This window comes from Peromyscus maniculatus, chromosome 22, assembly GCF_049852395.1.
Source record: "Peromyscus maniculatus bairdii isolate BWxNUB_F1_BW_parent chromosome 22, HU_Pman_BW_mat_3.1, whole genome shotgun sequence".
Lineage (NCBI taxonomy): Eukaryota > Metazoa > Chordata > Mammalia > Rodentia > Cricetidae > Peromyscus > Peromyscus maniculatus.
Window position 1 is genome coordinate 17,884,031 of NC_134873.1, and position 25,738 is coordinate 17,909,768.

Genomic DNA, 25,738 nt, shown 5'->3' on the forward strand with positions numbered 1-25,738 from the left:
CCTCCTGAGTGCTGGGATTAAAGGCGTGCGCCACCAACGCCCGGCTAGAGTAAAAACTTCTTATAAGCCACAGTCATCCTAGGGTTCTCCCTGCTATGTAGCTTCCCTGGATCTGTGGGTTGCAGTCTGATTGTCCTTTACTTTATATCTAGAATTCACTTATGAGTGAGTACATACCATGGTTGTCCTTCTGGGTCTGGGTTTCCTCACTCAGGATGATATTTCCTAGTTCCATCCATTTGCCTGCAAATTTCCTGCTGTCATTGTTTTTCTCTGCTGAGTAGTACTCCATTGTGTATATGTACCACATTTTCTTAATCCATTCTTCAATTACAGGGATCTAGGTTGTTTCCAGGTTCTGGCTATTGTGAATAGTGCTGCTATGAACATAGTTGAGCATGTATCTTTGTGGTATGATTGAACATTCCTTGGGTATATGCCCAAGAGTGGTATGGCTGGGTATTGAGGTAGATCAATTCCCAATTTTCTGAGAAACCGCCATACTGATTTCCACAGTGGTTGTACAAGTTTGCACTCCCACCAACAGTGGAGGAGTGTTTCCTTTGCTCTGCATCCTCTCCAACATAGACTGTCATTAGTGTTTTTGGTCATAGCCATTCTGACAGGTATGAGGTGGTATCTCAGAGTCGTTTTGATTTGCATTTCTCTGATGACTAAGGTGTGGGGCGTTTACCCACCACCCCCACAGCTTCCCAGAGTTTTCTTGAGTGTGAGCAGCAGGAAATATTAGATAGAAGGATTTATAGCGGAGAATCTTGCGGAGATAAACAGATAGAAAATAAAGGATAGCCTCGAGAGGGCCTGGAAACTATTCCAACGGGCCCCGACTGTCTCTGGTCCAGGGTTTTTATAGAGACGCCAAGGGGTGGAGCAAAAGACCTCCTCCTCCAGCACAGCCAAGTACAGGCCATCTCAGACACCTGCACTCAGGCCCGTGGTCCTGATCATCCTCTATTCGGACCTGCTGGGTAAAGCCACGAGGAACCCCAGAACGGGCTCCCACACTAAGGATGTTGAGCATTTCTTTAAATGTCTTTCAGCCATTTGAGATTCTTCTTTTGAGAATTCTGTTTAGCTCTTTAGCCCATTTTTTAATTGGACTGTTCAGTATTTTGATGTCTAGTTTCTTGAGTTCTTTATATACTTTGGAGATCAGTGCTCTGTCAGATGTGGGGTTGGTGAGGGTCTTTTCCCATTCTGTAGGCTGTAGTTTTGTCTTATTGACTGTGTCTTTTGCCCTACAAAAGCATCTCAGTTTCAAAACATCTCATTTATTAATTGTTGTTCCCAGTGTCTGTGCTACTGGTGTTATATTTAGGAAGTGGCCTCCTGTGCCAATGCGTTCAAGAGTACTTCCTACTTTCTCTTCTATCAAGTTCAGTGTAACTGGATGTATGTTGAGGTCTTTGATCCACTTGGACTTGAGTTTTGTGCATGGTGACAGATATGGATCTCTTTGTAATCTTTTACATATTGACAACCAGTCATGCCAGCACCATCTGTTGAAGATACTTTCTTTTTTCCATTGTATAGTTTTGGCTCCTTTGTCAAAAATCAGGTGTTCATATGTGCGTGGATTAATGTCAAGGTCTTCAATTCAATTCCATTGGTCCGTATAGAACAAAATATTCTTAACCACTGTGTTCTCTCTCCAGTTCCTATATCCTGGTCTGTCTGTCTTTTTAAAGACATCTACCTCCCTACCTCCCTAGTGTTGGGATTTCCTTCATGTCAATTTCTGAGTGTTTTTATATATAAAGGTAATTTGTTATATTACAGATCTATTTTCCTGTTTTTTTGTTTTGAATGAATTTGTGGAGATTTTTCTTTTCTGTACAGATTTTTTGTGTGTGTTTGGTGTGTATTATAAAAAGAAAGTCAGATGATATCTGACCTTCATTTGGGGTTTGTGCGCAGAGGACAGCTTTTGTGAGTTGGTTCTCTCCTCCTGAGGGTTTTGGAAAAGATCAGACTGAGGTCAGGCTTATTTGGCAAAGGCATTTACCTACACTGACCCATCTTATTGGCCCCTGTCCTGGGCATGTACTCAAGTGTGCACCCTCATACATAAGTACTTCAAGATTTACTTTTATTTGTGTGTGTCTGTATGAGTGTGTATCATGTGTGTGCAGGTGCCCACAGAGGACCTCTTGGAACTGGAGTTAGAGGTGGTTGTGAGCCATCTGACCTAGGTGTTGGGAACTGAACTGTGGTTCCTCTGCATGAGCAGGAAGTGCTCTTAACTGCTGAGCCATCTCTCTATCTAGCCCTGCACATCTACACATATATATTTAATGTTAATGGAATTAAATTGATCAGTCTTTAACTTTTCTTCTTTCTAGGTTTTGGGAATCCTATGAAATATTTTTCAAACCATTAAGAGATTATAAATTGTGGGCTGGCGATGTAGCTCTGTCCGAAGATTGCTTGCCTAACAAGAATGAATTGGTTCTATCCCCAGCACTGCATGGTTTCATGGCATGAACTGAGTTGTTGGTATAATCTTGTATGGGCTTAAGAGGTGGAGATAGGAGAATCAAGGGGTCAGAGTTATTCTCTGCTTCATAATGAATTTGAGGCATCTGGGCTTGAGATCCTTGGGAGAGGGTTTTTGGGGAGGGGGAAGGAGTGAGAAATGGGAATATTAAGTGATTTTATTCATTTAGATTTTGAGATAGGATCTCATGTAGATTAGGCTGCCTCGAACTGGCTGTATGTTTGAGGATGACCTTGAACTCCTGATCCTCCTGAGTGCTGCTGGGATTTCAGGTGGACACCACCACGACAGGTTTATGTGGTACCTGGACTCATGCAGTGCTAGGAATGAAATCCAGGGCTTCCTGTATGCCAGGCAGGCAATGTGCCAGACGAGCCACATCCTCAGGCCTCCATCTGGAGTCTAACTCACTGATGTTTGAATTATGCAGTAGCTGGTTTATTGATACTCAATTTCAAATAACACTGTTCCTGTGGGCGCTGTTAGTACTTTCTGCTCCCTTTCTTCCTTCTTCGCTTTTGATTTGGTTTTGAGATAGGGTCTTTTTTGTAATCCTGCTGGGCCTGGCATTTGCCATGCATCCCAGCTTGGTCTCCAAACCAACAGTCAGTGTGAGCCACCAGCTTGACTCCAGTGAAATACATGAGCATGCTATGAAGTTTTCCCTACTGTGTATTTTGTGTCTTTATGTAAAAAGCAATGGGTAAAATAGAGAAATAATTTTTATCCTAGAAGGTGTGGGTTAACACCGGAGAGGCTGAGGCCGATTTGCCAGGAGCTTGGAGTCCACATGGGTTAGATAGTAAGTTTTAGGCCGTACTGGACTGTGTTGTGAGACCTTGTCTCAAAAAAACAAGCAAGAGAAGCCCAGCAGCCATGCTATGGTCTCTGTGTGAAAGAGGACAGGTGGCAAGCGGCCTTACGAGTTGAGCGAGTGTCAGCTGAGGTCCAGCAAAGACGACAGGGAAGGACCTTGGAGTGAGGACCGCACAGCTCAGCCGAGTTCATACTCTGCAGTGACACTTGGTTTTCACAGCGTGGTCTGATTCTAAGAGGGCCACTTCATCTGCTTGGAACCATGACACATAGAAATTGTGAGATAAATGTATATTCCTTTAACAAAAATTTGATAATACAATGTATAGTCATGAATAAGAATAAATATGTTGAGCCGGGCGTTGGTGGCGCACGCCTTTAATCCCAGCACTCGGGAGGCAGAGCCAGGCGGATCTCTGTGAGTTCGAGGCCAGCCTGGGCTACCAAGTGAGCTCCAGGAAAGGCACAAAGCTACACAGAGAAACCCTGTCTCGAAAAACCAAAAAAAAAAAAAAAAAAGAATAAATATGTTGTTGAAGCTGTGTAGTGGTAAGTTAATAAAATTTGAGTGTTCAAGGCCTCAGTGTTTAAAAATGGTGAGTAAAGACTGGAGCAATTTGGCCCAATGGCTAAGAACATGGAATGCTCCCCCTGCCCTCCAGACAGGGTTTCTCTGCGTAGCTTTGGAGCCTGTTCTGGAACTTGCTTTGTAGACCTGGCTGGCCTTGAACTCACAGAGATCCGCCTGCCTCTGCCTCCTGAGTACACCTCCGGGCAAGAACATGGAATGCTCTTGCGGAGGACCCATATTTGATCCCCAGTACCCATGGCTAGCATTTACAACCACCTGTAACTTGCGCTTCAGGGGGATCCAACTCCCTGAGTCCACAGACACCTGCATTCACGTGTATAGACACAACACATGTCCCCATACAAAAGTGAAAATCTTAAAGATGATGGATAGAAAATTTACAGATCATTGTAAAATGAGGCACAAGGTGAGGAGAAGGAAGACTGAAAAATGTCCGATATATTGCTAATTCAACTTTGAGTATTGTGAAGTACTGGAAGAGAAAGGCTGCAAGGGTGGAAGGTTGAAAAAAATCGACGTGACGTGTTTTTCTTCTGGGAATAGTAGCTTTTTATGCAGGAGCTAGCATGTCTGTCTGAGGTGGTTGGGCCGTGTGTGGGGTTTGTTAGAGAGGTTGGAAAGTCGAGTGTGCCTGGCTGGGTGTTTCCTCCCTTGGCCTTCCTTCACACGGTTGTCATTTTACGTTTCTTCTCCCCACATGTATTACACATGGAGTTCTCCAGCTGGACCTTGTTCTCAAATTCTGTTGGTCTCCTGAAGTGTAAGGAGCTTTAGTGTGCTTCTTTCACACAAAAGTTATACCATTTTGTAGATGTAACCAACCGTCTTATTAAATAAGAAACACAGAAACAATGTAAAAGAGAAAGCCGAGAAGTCAGAGCTCAGAGCTAAAATCTCACCCTTCCTCCTGCTGTCCCAGCTTCGCGAAAAGAGACCTACCTCCTGTCGGTTCGTTTTTTTAAAGTATGTTGTTCTGCCTTCTCATTGGTTGTAAACCCAAACACATGACTGCCTCGTCACTGTCTGAATGTACAGCCCCCTAGGTATTAAAGGCATATGTCTCCAATGCTGACTATATCCCCGAACACACAGAGATCTTATGGGATTAAAGGCGTGTGCCACCACCGCCACACTCTTGCTATGGCTCTAATAGCTCTGACCCTGAACACACAGATATCTATGGGATTAAAGGCGTGTGCCACCACCGCCTGGCTCTTGCTATGGCTCTAATAGCTCTGACTCCCAGACAACTTTATTTATTAACATACAATCAAAATAATAATTCAGTACAATTAGATTACCACCACACCATTTCTTTATTATTATTTGTTTTTGCTCATTTGGTGAGGTAGAGTCTTGCACTATAGCCTTAACTGGCCTGGAACTTGCTATGTAGGCCAGGCTGGCCCTGAGTGCTGGGATCTTAGTTCTTAGTCCTCATGCCTGGCTTACTTATCTTTAATGGTTTTTATTAGTCCACATTAAGTTATACATAATAATGAATTCCATTACAACATTTTCATCCATGTCCATGAATTTTTATCATTTTATCCACCATTATCCTGCCTTGTCTCCTCCTCCTGCTGATGCCCTTCCTCTTCCCTCCTTTCCCTTGTACTTTCTTTGCTGATAACAGTTTGGTGGCCCAGTGAGTTTTCATTTGGGTTGCTTACAGGTGCATGGAGGAGGGGTTATTGACGGGATTGTGGGCACTTCCCAGTGTAGCCACTGAAGAAAATGCCCTTCCTCCTCCTCTGGCAGCCATTAACAGCCAAGATTTCCAGGAAGGGGGTGGCTCATGGGGCCACTCTCCACTTCTTTGGCTCTTTGAGATAGGGTCTCTCACTGTGAGAGCTAGTCCAGGCTGACCTCAAATTCCTGTTGATCTTTCTGCCTCCACCTCCTAGCCTTGCCTCATGGCCTCCGCTATTATCGTAGGTGTGAGCCACCACACCTTCTTTCTAAGTTGTCTCATTTTGTGTTTGTCGTCGCCCCACATTGCTCTAGAGAAGAGAGTATACCTACCTTTTAGAATCATTGTTTTACTTATCACCATATAGTTCCCTTACTAACCTGTATATATTGCCATTGTCTTATGATACTACAAATTAGAAAGCCCATGAAAGATTATAATTTTGCATATAACTATGGAATGAATTTTTATATATATATACACACACACACACACACACACACACACACACACACACACACACACATATATATATATAAACACAAAAAAGACTATATAGTTTTTCCATGCAGAGTTTCTCTGTGTAATAGCCTTGGCTGTCCTGGAATTCTCTTGGTGGTCCAGGCTGGCTTCGAACTCACAGAGATCCCCTATCTGCCTTCTAAGTGCTGGGATTAAAGGTGTGAGCCACCATACCTGGCATGGAAAATAATTTTGAAAGTTCAGGAGAAAGCCTATTATACTTACCATATATTTGCTCTTTATTATTTTTTTTAATTTATTATTTTATGTGTATGGATGTTTTGCCTGTATGTATATTTGTATACTGTGTGCATGTCTGGTGCCCTTGGAGGTCAGAAGAGGGCATTGAATTCCCTGGAACTGAGGTTAAAAATGGTTGTGAGCTGCTATGTGGGTGCTAGGAATTGAACCAGAGTCTTCTGGAAGAGCAGCCAGTGAGTGCTCTTAACCTCTGAACCATCTCTTCAGCTCCCAACTCTTCATATTGTTTTTATATTATATTTTTTTTGAGATAGAGTCTCATGTAGCCCACACTGGCCTGGAATTCCCTATGCAGTCAAGAATGACCTTGAACTTCTGATCCTTCCACTTCTGCTGGAGTACGTCACTGAGTCCGACTTGTTCTTTCATTATTTATTGTTCAGATTCTGATAGTATTTCTCTTCTGCCTTGAAAACTTTTAGCTGTCTTTTAGAACATGGTCTCCTAGCAACAGACTCCTAGTTTCTTTTTTGTGGGAGAGATCCCTGATACCACCTCCAGGTTTAGTAATTCTGTAAGACAACACACGGGGCTGGGCTTTTAGTCAGACTAATCACTGTCATTTATTATGGCGTAGAATTCAGTCACAACTGGGTGCAGTAGAAGCAGGACATGGTGCATGGGCCTGTGACCTCAAAACTTGGGGGATATGGAGGCAGGATTTGGATTGAGACTTTGTTTCAAGGAGAAAACAACAACAAGGCTGGGAAGATGATTCACTTGGTCAAGTGTACACAAGCAGGAGGACCTGAGTTTGGATCCTCAGCACCCACGTAAAAAGCCAGGTATGGTATGTATGCTTGTAATCCTAGGACTGGGGAAGGAAGACAGGCAGACCCCTGGAATCCACTGGCCAGCAATGAGCCCCAGGCCTAAGTGAGAGAATGTCTCAAAAAGGAAGTCCAGTGGAGGGCTGCTAAGGGTAATGTACTTGAGGTTGACCTTTGGCATCCACCCACAGGTACACATGTGTGAATGTGTATTTACATACAAAACATTCAAATTGAAGTGGGTAGATAGATGGAAATATGCTTGAGGTGAAATTTGGAGGAAGGTTTCAAGTGGTTTCTGAGTAGGATCACAACTTAGTGCCTCCAGGAGTGAATTATGACAAGGAATAAAAGTAAAACGTCTGTCACGAAACAGTGCCAGGGAGTTTTTTTTTTTTTTTTTTTTTTTTGTTTTTTTTTTATTGAGAACAGGTCAGCATATATCACAATTCTGAATTTCTAGAAGGAAAGCAGATGTTCACATAAATCACATGGTTTGTACAGGAAAATTTCTCTCCAAGTCCAAGTTCTCATATACCAGTCAATGGCCAGTTGTTGGAGGCAGGACAAAATAAGGACAGTAGTTACAGGCTTGCTCTGTTCTTTTCCTTTTCTGCACATATTCTCTGTAAGAGTGACTTTAGCTGCGTGGTGGTGGCTCACACCTTTAATCCCAGCACTTGGGAGGCAGAGGCAGGAGAATCTCTGATTTCAAGGCCAGCCTGGGCTACAGAGTGCCAGGACAGGCTCCAAAAGCTACACAGAGAAACTCTGTCTTTAAAAAAACAAACAACAACAAAATAAAACTTTGTTTTTAAATTTTTTTTTTTTTTTTTTTTTTTTTTTGGTTTTTCGAGACAGGGTTTCTCTGTGTAGCTTTGCGCCTTTCCTGGAGCTCACTTGGTAGCCCAGGCTGGCCTCGAACTCACAGAGATCCGCCTGCCTCTGCCTCCCGAGTGCTGGGATTAAAGGCGTGCACCACCAACGCCCGGCCTTGTTTTTAAATTTTTTTTTTGGCTTTTTAAGATTGTTTCGCTGTGTAGTTCTGGCTGTCCTGGAGCTCTTTCTGTAGACCAGGCTGGCTTTGAACTCCAGAGATGCACCTGCCTCTGCCTCCTGAGTGCTGGGATTAATTGTGTATACCACCACTGCCTGGCCAAGAACAACTTAGTCTTGTAAAATTGTTAAGTGTGTGTGTGCCTGTGCTTGCAGAGGTCTGAGTTAAATTGTATTCCCCTGGAGCTAGAGTCATAGACAGGTATTTGTGAGCTGCCTGACGTGGGTGCTGGAAAAGGAACCTCCTCCAGAAGAACATTTTGTGCTTCTAACCACTGAGGCATTTATCCAGCTCCTGAGAATAACTTGATTTTACTTTCATTCCAGAAGGGTGTTTTGTTTTGGATAGGGTCTAACCCAGCTGATTCTTCTTGCCTTAGCCTCTGGAGTTCTGCTATTCCAACAGGGGCCACCGTTCCTAGTTGAGTGTTCTTGCTGAGTATAGATTTTAAGGTTGGTAGTCCATTTCTATGGGTACTGAAAGGTCGACCTTTGTTTCCAGTGAGACACATACAGCTGTGTAGTTTTCAAATCATTTTTCTAAATATGTTACATAGTTTTTAATGGTGAATAAGGTTTTTTGTAAAACATAATTTAGTATTTTTTAATATGTTTGTGTAAGTGTGTTAGAACTTGAGTTACAGACAGTGGTGAGCTGCCATGTGGGTGCTGGGAATTGAACCCAGGTCCTCTGGAAGAGCAGTCAGTGTTCTTAACTGCTGAGCCATCTCTCCAGCCCCTGGAAAAGGTTTTTATGAACATGTTTGCACAGTTCTTTGTCTCAGTATATGCTTTTAGTTATTTTTTATTAGGAATAAATTGCTAGGCCATAGTTTTAGCTTTTTATTGTTGCTATTTTTTTTTTTTTTTTGAAATTAGAACAGGCTGTCTTTAAATTCACTATATAACCTAGGGTGACCTGGGTTCAATCCCAGCACCTACATGGCAGCTCACAATCGTATGAAACTCCAGTTCCAGGGGATCCAACACCCTCACAGACATACACACAGGCAAAACACCAATCAATACACATAACATTTGGACTCTTGATCTTCTCTAGCCTCTTGTGCTGAGATTGTATATGTACATTACCACACCCAGGGTTTTGAGTTTTGGAGTTCTGTTCCAAGGCTAATATTACTTTTTTTTTTTTTTTGCTTAAAAGATAAGAGCACTTTGATGTTCAATTATGATTAAATATTACCATGCATAATGAGAGAACTTTACACTATAAGCAAATGTATTTCCATCTGAATTTTTCTTATAAAATTCTAATTGTTTTTGTGTTTCTAATTGTGTTTGATTTATTAACATTTCTTCCTTTTATTAGTTTCCCTCTAAATATTAAGGGGGTGTGTTTTGCTTGCTTTTGACACAGTCTTGCCATATAGCACAGGTTGTCCTGGAATTCAAGACCCTTCTGCCTCAGCATGCAATTCTGAGCTCTTTCTTCTATTGCTTTCTTTGAATAAGTATTTTCTCATTGATTTTTCTCAGACAACTTTGTGTGTGATAATGTTTTCCTGTTTACTCCCGGCTTTTCTTCAGATTATGTTAATGAATGCATGCATGTTACTTCACATAGTACCAGCCTTATCACTTTTATGTCATGTATGACTCAATAAAGGTAGAATCCATGAAAGGGAATATTACATAAAGCAGACAGCTCTAGGTTAAAATAAAAACTTGTACAGAATAGGAAATACGGAGGGGACAAACAAGGAGAAAACCTTTAATCATCCCGCTCAGTGCCAGTGTTGTTGATAGTATAACTTACCTTCTTGAATTTAATTGTCTCCTCCTCCTCCTCCTCCTCCTCCTGGAGTAACCTTGTCTGTTTGTGGCGTCATTACTATGTAACAGTCACTGACCTTGAAGAAATAATACTGGCTACTTGGAAGGAATAAGTGCTTCTTAACTTTGGGTGAAATCCAGCACAATTCACTAGACATAGGAAGAGTATGGCTTGAGTAGAGAGGACTGATATTAGAATGTCGGCATAATGGAGTTTAGAAACTTGTTAGAGTTCCTTCCCCTTGGTTCTTTGTGCAAGAGTCCCCTCACTATTTAGTTCTGTTTCCTCCTTCCCTCCCTCCCTTCCTCCTCCATCCCTCCCTCCCTCCCTTCCTTCTTCTTTCTTTTCTTTTTTTGAGACAGGGTTTCTCAGTATAACCCTGGCTGTCCTGGAGTTCACTCTGTAGAGCAGACTGGCCTAGAACTCACAGAGATCGCCCTACCTTTGACTCTGGAGTGCTGGGGTGAAAGGCGTGCACCACCATCTCCTAGCTAGTTGTGTTTGCAGTTTGAAGTGCCTGTGTTCCTTTCTCTCTCCTTCTGTTCCTCCTTCAGCGGGATGACTTTCCTGTGTAAAGTTCAGTTTCTAAGCTGTCACAGTGTTCGTATATAGTGAGTTTGGTAGGTGGGAAAGTAGCATCTTGACTTCATTTGGTTCCTCGGTTTCAAATATCAGGTAGTAGAAGTTTGGAGGATGAAGCAAATGTCAAAACTGTACCCGCTTCTCATGAGGGAATCAAAATTTGGAATGGCTAGGCTCTCCTTTTGTCTTGGTGTGGAAATTCATTTCTGTCATTGGCAAAAGTAGTTGGTTGACTCCCATTCCCTGTTTGATTTGATGTTCTAGGAAGAATTCAGGGTTAGTTGTTGACCTGGATGCCAGTTCACTGCTAAGTCTGCTGAATCTGATGCCTTTTCCTGATTAAATGGAGTCTGAGTTCTCACAGCTAGTTAAAGCAATTTTGTTGTTGAAAAACAGAATGTTTCTATTAACCTTGCAGATTAGACATTGTTGACCACTATAACTGCAGAAGCATTTTGGCCCTTTTTTAAAAATGTTTTTTTTTTTTCCCGAGGCAGGGATTCTCTGTGTAGCTTTGCGCCTTTCCTGGAACTCACTTGGTAGCCCAGGCTGGCCTCGAACTCACAGAGATCCGCCTGCCTCTGCCTCCCGAGTGCTGGGATTAAAGGCGTGCTCCACCACCGCCCGGCCTAAAAATGTTATTTTTATGTGTTTGAGTGTTTTTCCTGCACACTTGGTGCTGTTAAGGCCAGAAGAGGGTGTGGGATTCTTTGAAACTGAAGTTACAGAGGTTGTGAACCTTCATATTGGTTCTAGGAATTGAACCTGGATCATTTGGAAGATAATCCATTGTTCTTTACTGCTGAAATTTCTCCAGCCTGGCTCCCCCCCACCCTTTTTTTTTAATTTTTAAAATTTTTTTTGGTCAAGATAAGGATTTTTCTCTGTGTAGCCCTGGCTGTCCTGGAGCAAACTCTGTAGACCAGGTTATCTTCGAACACAGAGGTCCACACGACACTACCTCCAAATGCTGGAATTAAAATCCTGTGCTACCACGCCTGACTCAGATTTGACTTTTCTTTTTTTTTTTTAATTTATTTCAGATTTGACTTTTTTTTTCCTCCTGTCCCATTAGCCACCTAGTTGGTTTGATAGTCATCTTGTGTATCTTGTGTAGCACAGACTTCCGGAACCTTAATCTGCTTGTGTTCTGGTTGATCTCTGTGACTACAAAGTATTAGTTATCCTGTTTAAGGCTTTTTGGTCAGTAAATAACTCTTCACTTGATCTTAGCCAAAAGGCCGAGAAGTGATAGTGAATAATTCTTATGCCAGACATTAAGAGATTATTATGTTATTAACATTTTAAATGTAAAATTAAATGATCCACGTTACACAAAATTCAGACTCTTCATTCATCTTTTCACTTCTTGAATGAACTTACTAGAGACTGATAATTTAAATCCTGCTTTTTGTTTTGTTTTGCTTTGCTTTGTTTTGTTTGAGACAGGGTCTTACTATATAGCCCTGGCCCACTTGGAATTTGCTATGTAGACTAGGCTGGCATGGAACTCAAAGGGATCCGGTGCCTGCCTCTGCATCTCTGGCTCCTGGGTGCTGAAAAAATAAAGTCCTGCACCACTATTTCTGGCTGAGGAATAGTGTTAGTAAGTTCTTTAGGAACCTTGTCCATTGCCCTTGAGTTCTTTGTCTCTTTTTTAAAAAATTATTTATTTATATTTTATGTGCATTGTTGTTTTGCCTGCTTGTATGTCTGTGTGAGGGTGTTGGGTCCTCTGGAACTAGGATACAAACAGTTGTTTGTGGCTGTGTGGCGTCTGGGAATTGATCCCGAGTCCTCTGGAAGAGCAGTAAGTCGGTGCTCTTAACAGCTGAGCCATCTCTCCAACTGTGCCCTTGAGTTCTTTATACTATTAATTTTTTAAAGATTTATTTATTTATGTATCTTATGTATATGAGTGCTCCATTTGCATGATGGAGAGGGCATCAGACAGAAGAGGGCATCAGCTCCGGTTACAGATGGTTGAGAGCCACCATGTGGGTGCTGGGAGTTGAACTCAGGACCTCTGGAAGAGCAGACAGTGCCCTTAACCACTGAGCCATCTCTCCAGCCCTATACTGTTGATTTCTAATTTTTTTTTCATGTTTGATCATATTGTCATAAGAGTAGTTTGTTTAAATTGTGTTTTGTAGTTTGAACAGTTCCAGTAGAATTTTTTGTTTGTTTTTTGTTTTGTGAGACAGACACTGCCCTCCTGTGGTCAGAATAAGGTAGCTGTTTTGGAAAACTGCTAGCCTACATCTTGAGCTTGTGGTAAAAGAATATAATATGGTATGCCTTCCTTGGATCCTTCCCACCTTAAAGAGTTTTCCTCACTTTTCCTTAGTAAATCTACACTTGCTGTACTTTTAAAAAAATTGTAACAGTTTTGTATTTTTGCTCAGAAGTGTTTTGATTCTCAGGTTTTTCTAGTGTATGTATATATTTTTCTCATTCTTTATATTTTCTTAGGGAGATTCAGATAATTAAATATAAGCCAGGCTGTGGTGGTGCACTTCTTTAATCCTGGCATCAGAAGGCTGAATTTAAGGCAAGTCTGGTCTACAAAGCGAGTTCCAGGACTGTTACATGTAGAAATTCTGTCTCGAACTTCCTTTCCAAAAAAAAAAAAAAAAAAAGATAATTAAATATAAACAAAAATGGTTATCGAAAGGAGAAACTGTCCTTTTTTATTATTAGTATTTATGTGTGAGGTCATGTGCACACAGCTCAGAAAGCAACTTGAAACGCAAGAGGCACTTCTTTCTCTTCCTCTCTCATGTGGCTCTGGGGGATTGAACTCAGGGTAAATGCTCTCACTTGCTGATCCATCTCACCGTCCCAAGTCCTGTTTCTGTTTTGTTTTGTTGCCCAGCTGTCGTGGAACTCATTATGTAGCCTAGACTGACAACAGTTTGTTGCAGTATTCCTGTCTCTCCTAAGTGCTGTAATTACAGGCACGATCCGTTTGGAGGGGGAGACACCCTCTCCATGTGTAGTCTAGGCTGGCTTCTAACTGGTACTGCTGTCTCTCCTTTGACAGCACTGGAATTAGAGTCACATACCATTCTGTCCAGCTTAACCAAAGGACTGTTGCGTGTAAACACAAGTGTTTCACTCATGATAGTTTACTCTTGGTTTTTCTTGCAGTATAGTGCAGTTTCTGAACAGAGGAGTGAGTTTTGGAATTTATGATTATTTTCTGTTTGTTTTTTTAATTAGTAGAAATTAATATACCATTAGTTATTTATAGTGAAAACTAAAGAAAAAAACAGAAGGCTAATAGCTCAAGGAAAGCATGCTCTTTTGTTTACTTCACCTGAGTAATGAGGGTGACATTTTTGATAAAGCTAACATCAGAAATAGGATGTGGCAAAGATTATTGACGAGCAGGGCAGTGACTCCTGCTTCAGCGTGCTGAGTGCCGGGGCTAACGGCCTGCACCACTGTTTCCTGAAGCATAGTTGTGCGTGTCTGATCTTAACAGTTGCCATTTGGGGTCTGTTGTGTGTAGTTTGTCTTTTGTGAGTTCCGCTGAGTGATTGTAGATTATGTATCTGACATTCTGATGCTGTTAGGATCCCACAGCCCTGAGCGGCTGGCATGTGTCTCATTGGGTACAGTGCTGAATAACATATAAGAGGCCCTGGAGTCCATCTCTAGCAAAAACCAGGTGGATGTGGAGTGTCTGAGCATGGGGAAGGGCAGATAGGGGGATCAAAAAGAAGTTCAAGAGCATTCTTGGCTCTATGTGGGGAGTTATGGGCAGCCTGGGCTAGAGAATCTGTCCTCAAATCAAACTAAAACAACATCAAATGCTTGTTTAAATCCTATGAGAATTTTTTTTATGTTTTTTTCTGTGTGTGTGTGTGTGTGTGTGTGTGTGTGTGTGTGTGTGTGTGTGTGTTCTCGAGACAGGGTTTCTCTGCGAAACAGTCCTGGCTATCCTAGAACTCACTCTGTAGACCAGGCTGGCCTTGAACTCACACAGATCAGAGATCCACCTGCCTCTGCCTCCCAAGTGCTGGGATTAAAGATGTGTACCACCACAGCCCGGCCAGAAATTTTTTTGTTTGTTTTTGAGAAAAAAGTTGTATCCTGGCTGTCTTTGAACTCACAGAACTGCCTACCACTACCTCCAGTTCTGGGATTAAAGGAATGTCCTACCATGCCTGACATTGGCTTTAACTCCCAAGTTTCTACCAATCTCCTGTGTATTAAATTTCAAAACATCATAATTTTTAGAACTTTGGCAGCTATTCACATCTATTTTGTATTTATGTTTGCTAGTGGTTAGTTTCCAAGTGTGGTATTGGTTTATAGCTGCTGCCATGTTGCCTTGGGCAGGTATAGAGAGGGAAAGGACCATGACATACCCAAAGCCTAAAAACAAATTAGGAGAATTCTCTACCTCTGACATTAGGAAGGGCTCCCTTTACTGTGCTTCAGATCAAAAATGACAGATTGTCTTGGAACATTTTCTGTCTGTATCAGTGTGCTCTTGGGTTTCAGGTTGCTGTTGAGTCCAGGACAGGAGGTTGTAGAGAAATCAAAACCAGGAAATTCACTCCTGACTATACTGTGTGTTTTCTAATTGTGGTTTAGCTTTATCTGCTCCCATTTTCAGAGTCTTCAAATAGTGATTCCATTCATTCTGTCCCGATTTTTAGTTAAATTTAATGGGAAAGACAGAACAAACTAAGCTTACTGTTCGTGTTGTATCCAAAACATAGTTGTTGTTGTTGTTTTTTTAATTTTTATTTAAAGGAAGCATGGATTTAGCTGGGCATGGTGATGTATGCCTTTAATCCCAGCACTCTTGGAAAGCAGAGGCAGAAATCCACCTGCCTCTGCCTCCTGAGTTCTGGGATTAAAGGTCTGTGCCACTACACCCTACTAAAGTAGATAATCTAAAGATATGTGCAGTGGTAGACCACAGGTAGGGATGTGGTATGGGAATGGAGACTAAGAGTAATCAATTCCATATTCATTAATAGGATTAATTAAAGTGTTAATTTTAACCTTTTTGATCCATTTCTGCTTCATATTTTGACTTACTGTTTGTGATTAACAGAAAATATCTGGGTGAAGTCTCTAGATATGTATGTTATAGATCTAATTATTGACATAGTTATAATAATAATAGACAATTATAAGAATGAGAACTTAAAATAAGAATTCATTGTTATTCCTTGCTTCTCAGGTCTTAGAAAAATACCCCAATACACCTATGAGTCATAAAGAAATTCTTCAAGTTATCCAGAGAGAAGGACTAAAGGAAATCAGGTGAGTTATTAAAAGTATTACTAGTAATAATTATGTTTAGAGTATCTAATAAAATTTAGTATGTTTTGGTATTCTTTGTCTTAAACCTTCATTGGTTAGTATAATGTACTTTATGAACTTCTAGTTCATTTTTCTCTCAGTCCTTAGATTTTTTTTAAGTCATAGCATTTATAAAATCAAAAGTAAGTAAAGTAAATTCTTCATGAAAAAGTAAGTAGCTGATTTTCAAAGCCTATGCACCTTGATTCTTAGGAAGGCCTGGAGTCATCTTTAAGCTGTCATCTATCACTTTGTGCTTGGTAATTGGACAAAAATTATTACACAGCAGCTTCAAAAGTAGGCAGTGTAAGAAGAAATAAGATTTCTTAAAAAGAATGAAATGGAAAAGGTCTTTGTGTGTCAAGAGAAAGTCTTTGCTGGGCATCATCACACATGCCTGTAGTCCAAGATGCTTGAGAGAAGCTAAGGCTGGAAGATCACTCGAGCCTATGAGTTCTAGACCAGCTTGGACAGCATAGCAAGAGCCTCTCCCCCAAATAAATAGATAAACAAACAAATACACAAATAGGGCTGCCAAAATGTCTCAAGGAGGTAAAGCTCTTGCCAGTTCGGTGACCTGAGTTCAGTCTCCAGAGCTCACTGTGGAAGAAAGGAGGTGATTTCTGGAGGTTGTCTTTTGGTCTCCACATGCATTCTGTTTCACACATGCACAGACACACACACACGCACACACACACACACACACACACACACCCAGACACACACATTTAAAAATGAATTTTTAATCTTCAAATGTAGTAGATATGTAAATAGGGTCAAAGATAATCGTCGATTTCTAAGAGTCTTGTTATGTTATCTTATAATAGTCTTATTTGCATAATTAAGACTGTCATTAAGAAATGTTAAAATTATGCCAAATTCATTGTGTATATTGAGACAAATTTGGCCATCTACATTGGAGATATTTCATTAAGATAAGAAATTTGAATAAAAAAAATGTTAGGTAGGCTGGGGCGCATTTCTCAGTTTTCAGGAAATAGAGACAAGTGCCAGGCCAGCTTCAGCTACTTATTGAATACCAGGATGGTAGGGCTACCCAGCAAACTCTGTGTATTAGTTACTTTGTTGCTGTGATAAAGCATTATGACCAAGGCAACTTATAAAAGAAAGCTTTCAGTTGGGTTTACAGTCAGAGAGGGTGCTAGAACAGTAATGGAGAGCTTACCTCTTGGATTCACAAGCATGAGACAGAGTGAGCTAGACTGGGAATTAGATGGGTTTTTGAGACCTCAAAGTACATGCCCAGTGATACTCCTCCAAGAAGGCCACACCTCCTAATCCTTCCTAAAACACTTCCAACAGTTGGGGACCAAGCATTTAAATATATGAATCTATGGGGACCATTTTCTTTAAACTACCACACCCTGTTTCACAACATTAAACCAAAATAAGGATACAAAGTTTGTGCTTTTTTTGTTTGTTTGTTTGTTTGTTTGTTTTGTTTTGTTTTGTTTTTTGAGACAGGGTTTCTTTATGTAGTCTTTCCTGGCTGTCCTAGATCTCACTCTGTAGACCAGGCTTGCCTTGAAAGCAGAGATCCATCTGCCTCTGCCTCTGCCTCCTGAGAGTACTGGGATTAAAGGTCTGTGCCACCATGGCCTGGCTAATGGTGGTTCTTAATTGTGGGCAGGGGATCACTCTGGTGTGCGAGGAGCTATTTTTGAAGATAGTACTGGATGAGAAGAGGAACACACTGTATCATTTAATAGGCAGGTAATAGGAACACCACATACCTTACATGGACAGTTCCTCACATTGAAGAGTTGCCAGTGATGCGTCTTTGAGAAACATTGAATTGTGCTAAAAAATTTAAAAATAGACTGCAATTTCTTTTTATAAGTAGCTATTGTATGATCTATTTTTTTTTTTGAAAATTTGATTCTTTTGGAGTTTCACATCATGCACCCCAGTTCCACTTACCTCCCACCCTCCCAAATCCTCCCCTCAGCTCTGCAGTGTTCTCCCCCACCCAAGAAAATTTTAAAAATCAAAACAAAGCAAGCGAGCAAACAAGAACAAGACAAACAAAAACCTCTTCACTTCTCTTTCTTTCCCACCTCTTCAGCACCTCTTCATTCATCTAGGTGGCATCGAGGGCCTCTGTGTTATACAGTACACCCTTTTGTCCTGCCTGCTTTACTAGCAAATGTTGATTGCAGTGAATCTGGGGTCTGGTTCAAGGCCTCTGGTTTCTGGTACATCATCATCACTCACCAGAACTCCTCTGGGATATCCAGTGGCTGCCCTGAGTCATTGAGCCCCTGTGGGTATTGTCCCACAGGATCAGTCCCTTCACAAGCTCCAGCAGGTCCTGGATGGGGTAGATGTTAGGGTGGGCCAACCCAAGGCCCTGCTGTGAGCGGATGGTAACTGAGCTAGTCAGTCCAGGCCATTGGGGCCATCCACCTCAGGTGAGAGGGTGGAATCAGCTCCCCTACGCCCATGCCCTCAGGGTTGTTTCACTCTCACTTGTGGTGAGCGGTGGGGCCATCTCTCCCATGAGGGTTGAGGCCAGCTTTCTTGCTGCAATGTCCATCGAGAGGCAAGGCCAGCTTTCTCTGAGCTAGCAAAGGGTGGAGCTGGCTCAGCATGGCCCTCTGATTTCATCTTGCAGGGTTACTTTGGACCCCTGAGGTGATGTGGGTCACAGACATCAACACAGACCCCAGCTGCAGCTTGACCACAGACCCAGACATGGTCCTTGGCAGCAGCTGGGTCTAGATGTCACAATTTCCCCAGGTAGCAGTGCAGGCCACTCAAATTGGCCCGAGCCCCAGTGGTTTAGTGTGGCCCTCGGACACCAACATGACCTTCGCCCTCGAGTGTCTGCACGGCCTTCTATGGTAACAGGAGCCTTTGAAATCAACACAGACCCTGGCTGCAATAGGGGCACAGACTCAGACATGGCCCTCAGCTGTAACTCTGGCCCAGACATCACCATGGCATTGGCCAGCAGTGCAGGCTGCTCAGATCTGCATGGCCCTAGGACACCGACCTGGGCTCAGATGGATATCTGACCCTGGGCATCCTCATGGCCCTCAGTGACAACAGGCCACATATGTCAATCCAGACCCCGGCCGCTCTAGGGCCACAGACTCAGACTTGGCCCTTGGGAGTAGCCTGGGCCTGGATGACACCATGGCCCCAAGTAGCAGCACAGGCCACCTAGATCTGTATGCCCCCAGACTCCAACAAGTCCATCGGCTGTGGTTGAGATCCCAGGCCTCTGTATAGGCCCTAGAGGCATTCTTGGTCATAGACTTCAACACAGACCCCAGCTACAGCTCCACCAGGGACCCAAATTGTCTCAGGCTGCAGCTCGGTCTGTCGACATCCTGAGTCCAGGTGGAAGCACTGGCAACTCAGATCAGGATGGCTCTGGCAGCATCATGGCCCCAGACACCAACAAGGCCACAGGTTGTGGCCCAGACCCCAGGCTCCATGTGACCTCTGGTGGCAACATGGACCACAGACTTCAACACAGACCTCAGCTGCAGTAGGACCACAGACCCAGACATGGTCATTGGGCAGCATTCTGGGTCTAATTGTCACCAGGGACCCTGGTAGCTGCATAGGCCAACCCAATTGGCATGGCCCTGGGTGGCAGCCCAGATCACTGGAATCAGTATGGTCCTCAATGGCAACAGGAGGTATGAATATCAACATAGACCTTGGCTGCAGTAGGGCTGGGGACCCAGACATGGCTCCCAGCTGTAGCCCTGGCCCAGATGTTACCATGGCACTGGGTAATAGTATGTGCTACTCAGGTCTGTGTGGGCTCGACTGCAGCATGGCCTTTGGGTACCAACATGGTTCCGGTGACTGAAAAGGCCTCAGGCAACCACACACACACACACACACACACACACACACACACACACAGCTTTCGGTTGCAACAGGAGCCACAAATGTTGGCCCAGACAGCACCATGGCCCCATGTGGCAATCAGGCCTCCAACATCAGCCTACTCTTCACTATCTTCATTTCTTCCTTTCTGCCTCTTTCCACAGCACATGGACCACTCTGCTTCTCTTTCTCTGCCATTTCTCCACCACATATTTGCTCATCATTATGGCACTCACCTGCCCGGCACCTGACTAACCCCCACTTGAGCAGAACTGCAAAAGGGGGCCGTGGATGTCTTCCCACCAGCCAGGGCCTTGAGTGTTCCTTAGATTTCAACTTTAATTTTCTTTAATGTGATACTTCAGATTTGCTTATTTTTGTGGTGTTGGGGGTTGAATATAAGGCATCATTGGATTCCATGTAAGTGAGAGATGTACCTCTGAGTCATGTACCCAACCCTTGAGATATTTTCAATTGGTTCTTTTCTAGAGCAAGAATATCCCCTCTGTGTGAGGGGCATGGTAAAGAGACCACTGAAATGGCTTCTTCATTAGGGAGAAGGTTTTTATTGTGAATAAGAGAAGTTATCCAGAGGCACCTGGAAGGAGTCCAGAGCAGTGAGAGAAAGAAGTAGACTGGTCACAGGCAGGGCTGTCTTCAGGAGAAGTGAGAGAGCATGGAGTGGAAACACAGGCCTGTTGTAAGGAGGACAGGAAGCTGGGGGAAGGGAGGAGGGCCAGGAGGCTAATGTGGACTTTGAATTGTGTAACAGCTATTTGTGATGCTGAGGAAGCCTGGAGGCCAGCATGGGCTTCCATATGTAGATAGCTGCCACAGGCATATATATGTCTGTCAGTAGAGAGCAATCAGTGTCTCTTCTGTAGTTGAGCTTGAGCTCATTTCTGGACATGTGGACTGTTGGAGACCCAGCTGCCCTTCCCTTTTGAGCTAGTGCTGTTGTGAATGTCTGTATCCCAGCTTCTTGGGAGGTTGAGGCTGGAGTATTGTACATTTCAGTCTGGCTAGAGTAACCTAGTAAGACCTCATCTCAGAAAGAAACAACCAAAAATCAGAATGGGGCCAGTGAGATAGTTCAGCAGTTAAGGTGCCTGCTGCCAAGCCTGACATCCCAGTTTGATCCTTGGAACCCACATGGTGGAAGGAGAGAATCAGCCTCCTGCACATTGTACCCTGGCCTCTGTGTGTGTGCCTATCATGTGCAGGTAAACCCACCCACACAAACTTGAAAAACAAACAGCAGCAGAAAAAGAAGCTTTGATTGTGGTCACATATCAGTAGGTTGAAAATTAGTTTATTTCATTGATATGAAAAGTTATAAATGAGCATACCTCATTTTGATGTATTATCTTTCTGAAAAATTTGTGTGTAAACATTTATAAATTAACACACTAAAAGGCCATTTATGCCGGACAGTGGTGACTCAAGCCTTTAATTCCAGCACTTAAGGCAGAGGCAGGCAGATCTCTGTGAGTTTGAGGCCAGCCTGGTCTACAAAGCGAGTTTCAGGACAGCCAAGGCTATACAAAGGAACCCTGTCTCAAAATCAAAAACAAAAACAAAAGCTGTTTATTTTTATTTTTTTAAAGCACTTCGAGACCTTTCAATGCCTGTTTAGAAGTGTAAAGCACAGTATTTAAAGTACAGGGGAGACAGAACCCGCCTTAGTTTCCTTGTAATAATCTGTGACTGTTGGTTGTGTTCTATTTGAATTCTGAGTATACATTAGTGTGCATTGCTTCTAGAGTCACAGTTTGTCTGTCTTATCTGTTAAAGCGGTGCTGGCAAGTCAGTCCAGCAGCCCTCATATGCTAGCGTCCTCCTAGAGTGGAAAAATACTTGGACTTGAGCAGATTCTTCCTGAATTTATCTTACCCATGAATTTGCTGTTTTCTTTATTATTATTATTATTATTATTATTATTATTATTATTATTATTATTTTACAACACCATTCAGTTCAACATAATAGCCACAGAATCCCCTGTTCTCCCCCTCTTGCCCACCCCTCCCCCCAGCCCACCCCCCATTCCCACCTCCTCCAGATCAAGGTCTCCCCCGAGGACCGGGGTTGACCTGGTAGACTCAGTCCAGGCAGGTCCATTCCCCCCTCCCAGACCGAGCCAAGTGTCCCTGCATAAGTCCCAGGATTCAAACAGCCAACTCATGCAACGAGCCCAGGACCTGGCACCAATGCACAGCTGCCTCCCAAACAGATCAAGCCAAATGACTGTCTCACCTGTTCAGGTGGCCTGATCCAGTTGGGGGCCCCTCAGCCTTTGGTTCATAGATCCTGTGCTTCCATTCATTTGGTTATTTGTCCCGGTGCTTTATCCAACCTTGGCTTCAACAATTCTCGCTCATATAAACCCTCTTCTTACTCACTAATTAGACTCCCAGTGCTCCACCAGGGGCCCAGCCGTGGATGTCTGCCTTCAGATTCCTCAGTCCTTGGAGGGGTTTATGGCACCACTATCTGGGTGTCTGGCCATCCCATCACCAGAGTAGGTCAGTTCCTGCCGTCTCGCGACCATTGCCAGCAGTCTTTTGAGGGGGTATCTTTGTGGATCTCCGTGGGCCTCCCTAGCTCTCTGCTTCCTCCCCTTCTCACCTTCTCATGTGGTCTTCATTTACCATGGTCTCCTATTCCTTGTTCTCCCTCTCTTTTCTTGATCCAGCTAGGATCTCCCACTCTTTCCCTCGACTGTCGCCCTTCATTGTTCCCACTCATGACCAGGCTATTCATGTAGATCTCGTCCATTTCTCCGTGTCTTTTTTTGGGGTCCCGTTTTCCAGGTAGCCTCACTGGTGATGTGAGTAGCAGTCTAGTCATCCTTGTTCCACATCTAGCATCTTCCTATGAGTGAGTACATACCATATTTGTCTTTCTGAGTCTGGGTTACCTCACTCAGGATGATTTTTTCTAGATCCATCCATTTGCCTGCAAACCGTGTGATGTCGAAATTTGCTGTTTTCTGACCTAGACCATTCATTAGAGTCCATATAGTAGGTAGTTTGGATGTGGCATCAATTTGAATCTTATATTTATAGGTCAATATGATAGATTGTGAGGCTAATGAATGGTTGTGGTCAACTTCCTAGTTTCTAGATTAGTTTTTTTTTTTTTCTTCCTTTTTCACCTTTGGAAGAAGTTTAGTAGGAGTATTTAAAAATCATTGGCTTTTCATGGAAAGTAACCTGAAAGAGGTACAGTACTATATACATAGTAATTGGCAATTGTGAGGATAAGCAGATGGCTTGGATGTGTATTCCTTCCCACAGAAACTTATCTAATAGTTATAATACAGTGATGTCTCTGATGAGCTGTACAATTAGAGGTCATCGGTTGCATTCTCTCCTATAACCTTTCCCTGTCACATTATTTTAGTTACAGAATAGACACACAGTTACAGAACTGCCACAAAAGACAGTTGGAAAGGATAATGTGTTTTATGTCTCATTTTTTACAAATGAATGAAGGCTCATAGAGATCTTGAGAGTTGACAAGAGTCACACAACTAGCTCTGGGGTTTTTAGTCTATCATACTGTCTTTATTTTTCTTTCTGATTAATATATTCTATCATTTATATTAAACTTACACTGTATGCTACATATAATAGCATTAGATTTGTGGTTGTTGATTATTACCCTTTGCTTTCTGTTTTTTTTTATAGTGGTCTCAAAGTTTATTTTTTACTTTATACCAAAGTCATAGGCACTTTTAGGGTTGATATCATAAAAATCTCAAAACTATCTATCCTCCACCTCTTATAAACAAAAAAATACATAACAGAGGTAATAAAGAATTCATAGTTATTACTTTATGGCAGAAATCATTATCTCAGCAGAGGAGATCTTTTTTGACTACTTACCAAGCTAAGTTGCCCCAAAGTGATTTCATTAGAAAGACCCTAGTTTAAGAATGAAGAACATGCCGGGCGGTGGTGGTGCACGCCTTTAATCCCAGCACTTGGGAGGCAGAGCCAGGAGGATCTTTATGAGTTCAAGGCCAGCCTGGTCTACAGAGCGAGATCCAGGAAAGGTGCAAAGCTACACAGAGAAACCCTGTCTTGAAAAACAAAACAAAACAAAAAAAAGAATGAAGAACATGGGCTGGAGAGATGGCTCACTGATTAAGAACACGGACTGCTCTTCCATAGGACCTAAGTTCAATTCTCAGCACCCACATGGTAGCTCACAACTGTCTGTAACTAGTTCCACGGGACCAGACACCCATGGAAAAACACCAGTGCACATAAAAAAAAATAAAATAAAAACAAACTAAAGAATGAAGAACATTTTTTTGCCTGTAAGATGACCAGAGGTAAAAGCATTTGGTGTATGGATCCAATCTAGATCCATCCCATGGTAGGAGTGGAAGGGGAAAGCCAACTCCCAAAAGTGTATATGCACATTTTTTATTAAGTTACTAACATTTTTCTAAGAAACAGAAACAAAACCATTCGATATTGGTAGGTTTTTGTTTTTTTTTTTGCGACAGGGTTTCTCTGTGTAACCCTGGCTGTCCTGAAACTTACTCTGTAGTCCAGGCTGGCCTCGAACTCATAAAGATCCCTAAGTTCTGGGATTAGTGGAAGGAAGGTAGGCTCTCACAATACCCAGGCTGTCCTAGAACTCTTGAACCTTGTAAGTGGTGAGATCACGGTGTCTACCAGCTTCCCAGCTTTCTGTTGTGTTGTTTTTTTTAATGAGGCTGGATTTACTAAGGAGCCTATGCTAGCCTAGAACCCATAGCTCTCCTAAGAGTACAAGCATGTGCCTCTAGACCCAGCAGCAGCAGCAGCAGCAGCAGCAGCAATATATTCTTGTCTGTTGTTTAAATTCGCATCAAATTCTGTTATAGATCAAAGAGAAGAAAATAATGCTCAAGGGCCTTAGTTGATGGCTTTACGATGACTCTTGGCAATCAGATGCAGGGGGGGGAGAACACTATGAAAAATTCACACTTAACTCTAATTACACTTTTTCATAGAATTCAAGTATTTCACTTGTTTTTCTTTTTTTTTTTTTCACTTGTTTTTCTAAAGTAATTAGACTATGTGGCTGAATTTAAGTGTGCAATTTTAGACAGTGATATTTTGGACTAATTTGCATTTTTAAAAAATTAATATTTTATGTAGCAAAATGGGGATTGTTACTAATTTGAGAGTTGTTAATAGTGCTGGGAGATCAAGGTATAACTTAATTGGGGGAGCTTATTGTTACTTGTAAAGAAAATTAAAAACTTTTTTTTTCCCTCCTCTTGTTTTCTTGGGGTGCATTCCAACTCCAGAAGGTAAGAAGTATTACTTTATTCTAAAGGAGTATTAAGCAATTATAATGTAGTCTTTTACAAGTTTTACTGAATGTGCCAATGTATGCATGGTTTTTACTTTATAAAATGATTTGCCCTAGAAATAAAGTAATAGTGATATTATATAAATGTTAGTTACTAAATGAGCTTTTTTGTTTTGGTTTGTTAATTTTTGTAATTTGTAACCATTACATGGCCATAATTTTAGAAATTGTTGACATTAAGGCCTATCAAAATTGTCATTTGTCTTAGAGCACTGAAGTACCACTCAGCATTAATGAAAATGCTTAGAAGATAGAGCAATGTGTGTTGCCTATTGCTTGTGAGATTGAAAATATATTTATTTACTTGACTGATACAGAGAAAATAATTGGTAAATTGTTTACCCAAAGGATACTTACTTTAAACCAGGCAGAACAGATGAAAATTCATAGTCTGAATCCTTTACTGAATTGGCTTTTTGTCGATGTTTACTGGTCTCTTTAGATAGCTGTTGGTTGTAGCAATTCCCGTTTATAGTATAGTGGGGTTTTTTTGTTTTGTTTTAAAATTTCAGTTCTATGACTTTGATGTGAGGCTTGAGGACAGGGAACTCTATCTGTATTTTCA

At 42.2% G+C, this 25,738-nt stretch overlaps 2 protein-coding genes across 7 annotated transcripts in view; one reads left to right on the forward strand and one right to left on the reverse strand.

The window, feature by feature from the left end:
* Window positions 1–25,738, reverse strand: part of LOC143270186 (putative Polycomb group protein ASXL2) — a 342,260-nt gene that overhangs the window by 230,340 nt on the left and 86,182 nt on the right. The window lies entirely within an intron of this gene.
* LOC143270190 (putative Polycomb group protein ASXL2) overlaps window positions 1–25,738 on the forward strand; it is a 273,546-nt gene that overhangs the window by 133,771 nt on the left and 114,037 nt on the right. For 5 of the 6 annotated variants that reach the window (XM_076559175.1, XM_076559171.1, XM_076559172.1 and 2 more), the window contains exon 6: window positions 15,809–15,891. In XM_076559175.1, coding sequence (XP_076415290.1) covers window positions 15,809–15,891 — 83 coding nt within the window. Of the gene's footprint in view, window positions 1–15,808; window positions 15,892–22,206; window positions 22,580–25,738 lie in introns of those variants that run through there. The other variant, XM_076559176.1, reaches the window with a different exon arrangement.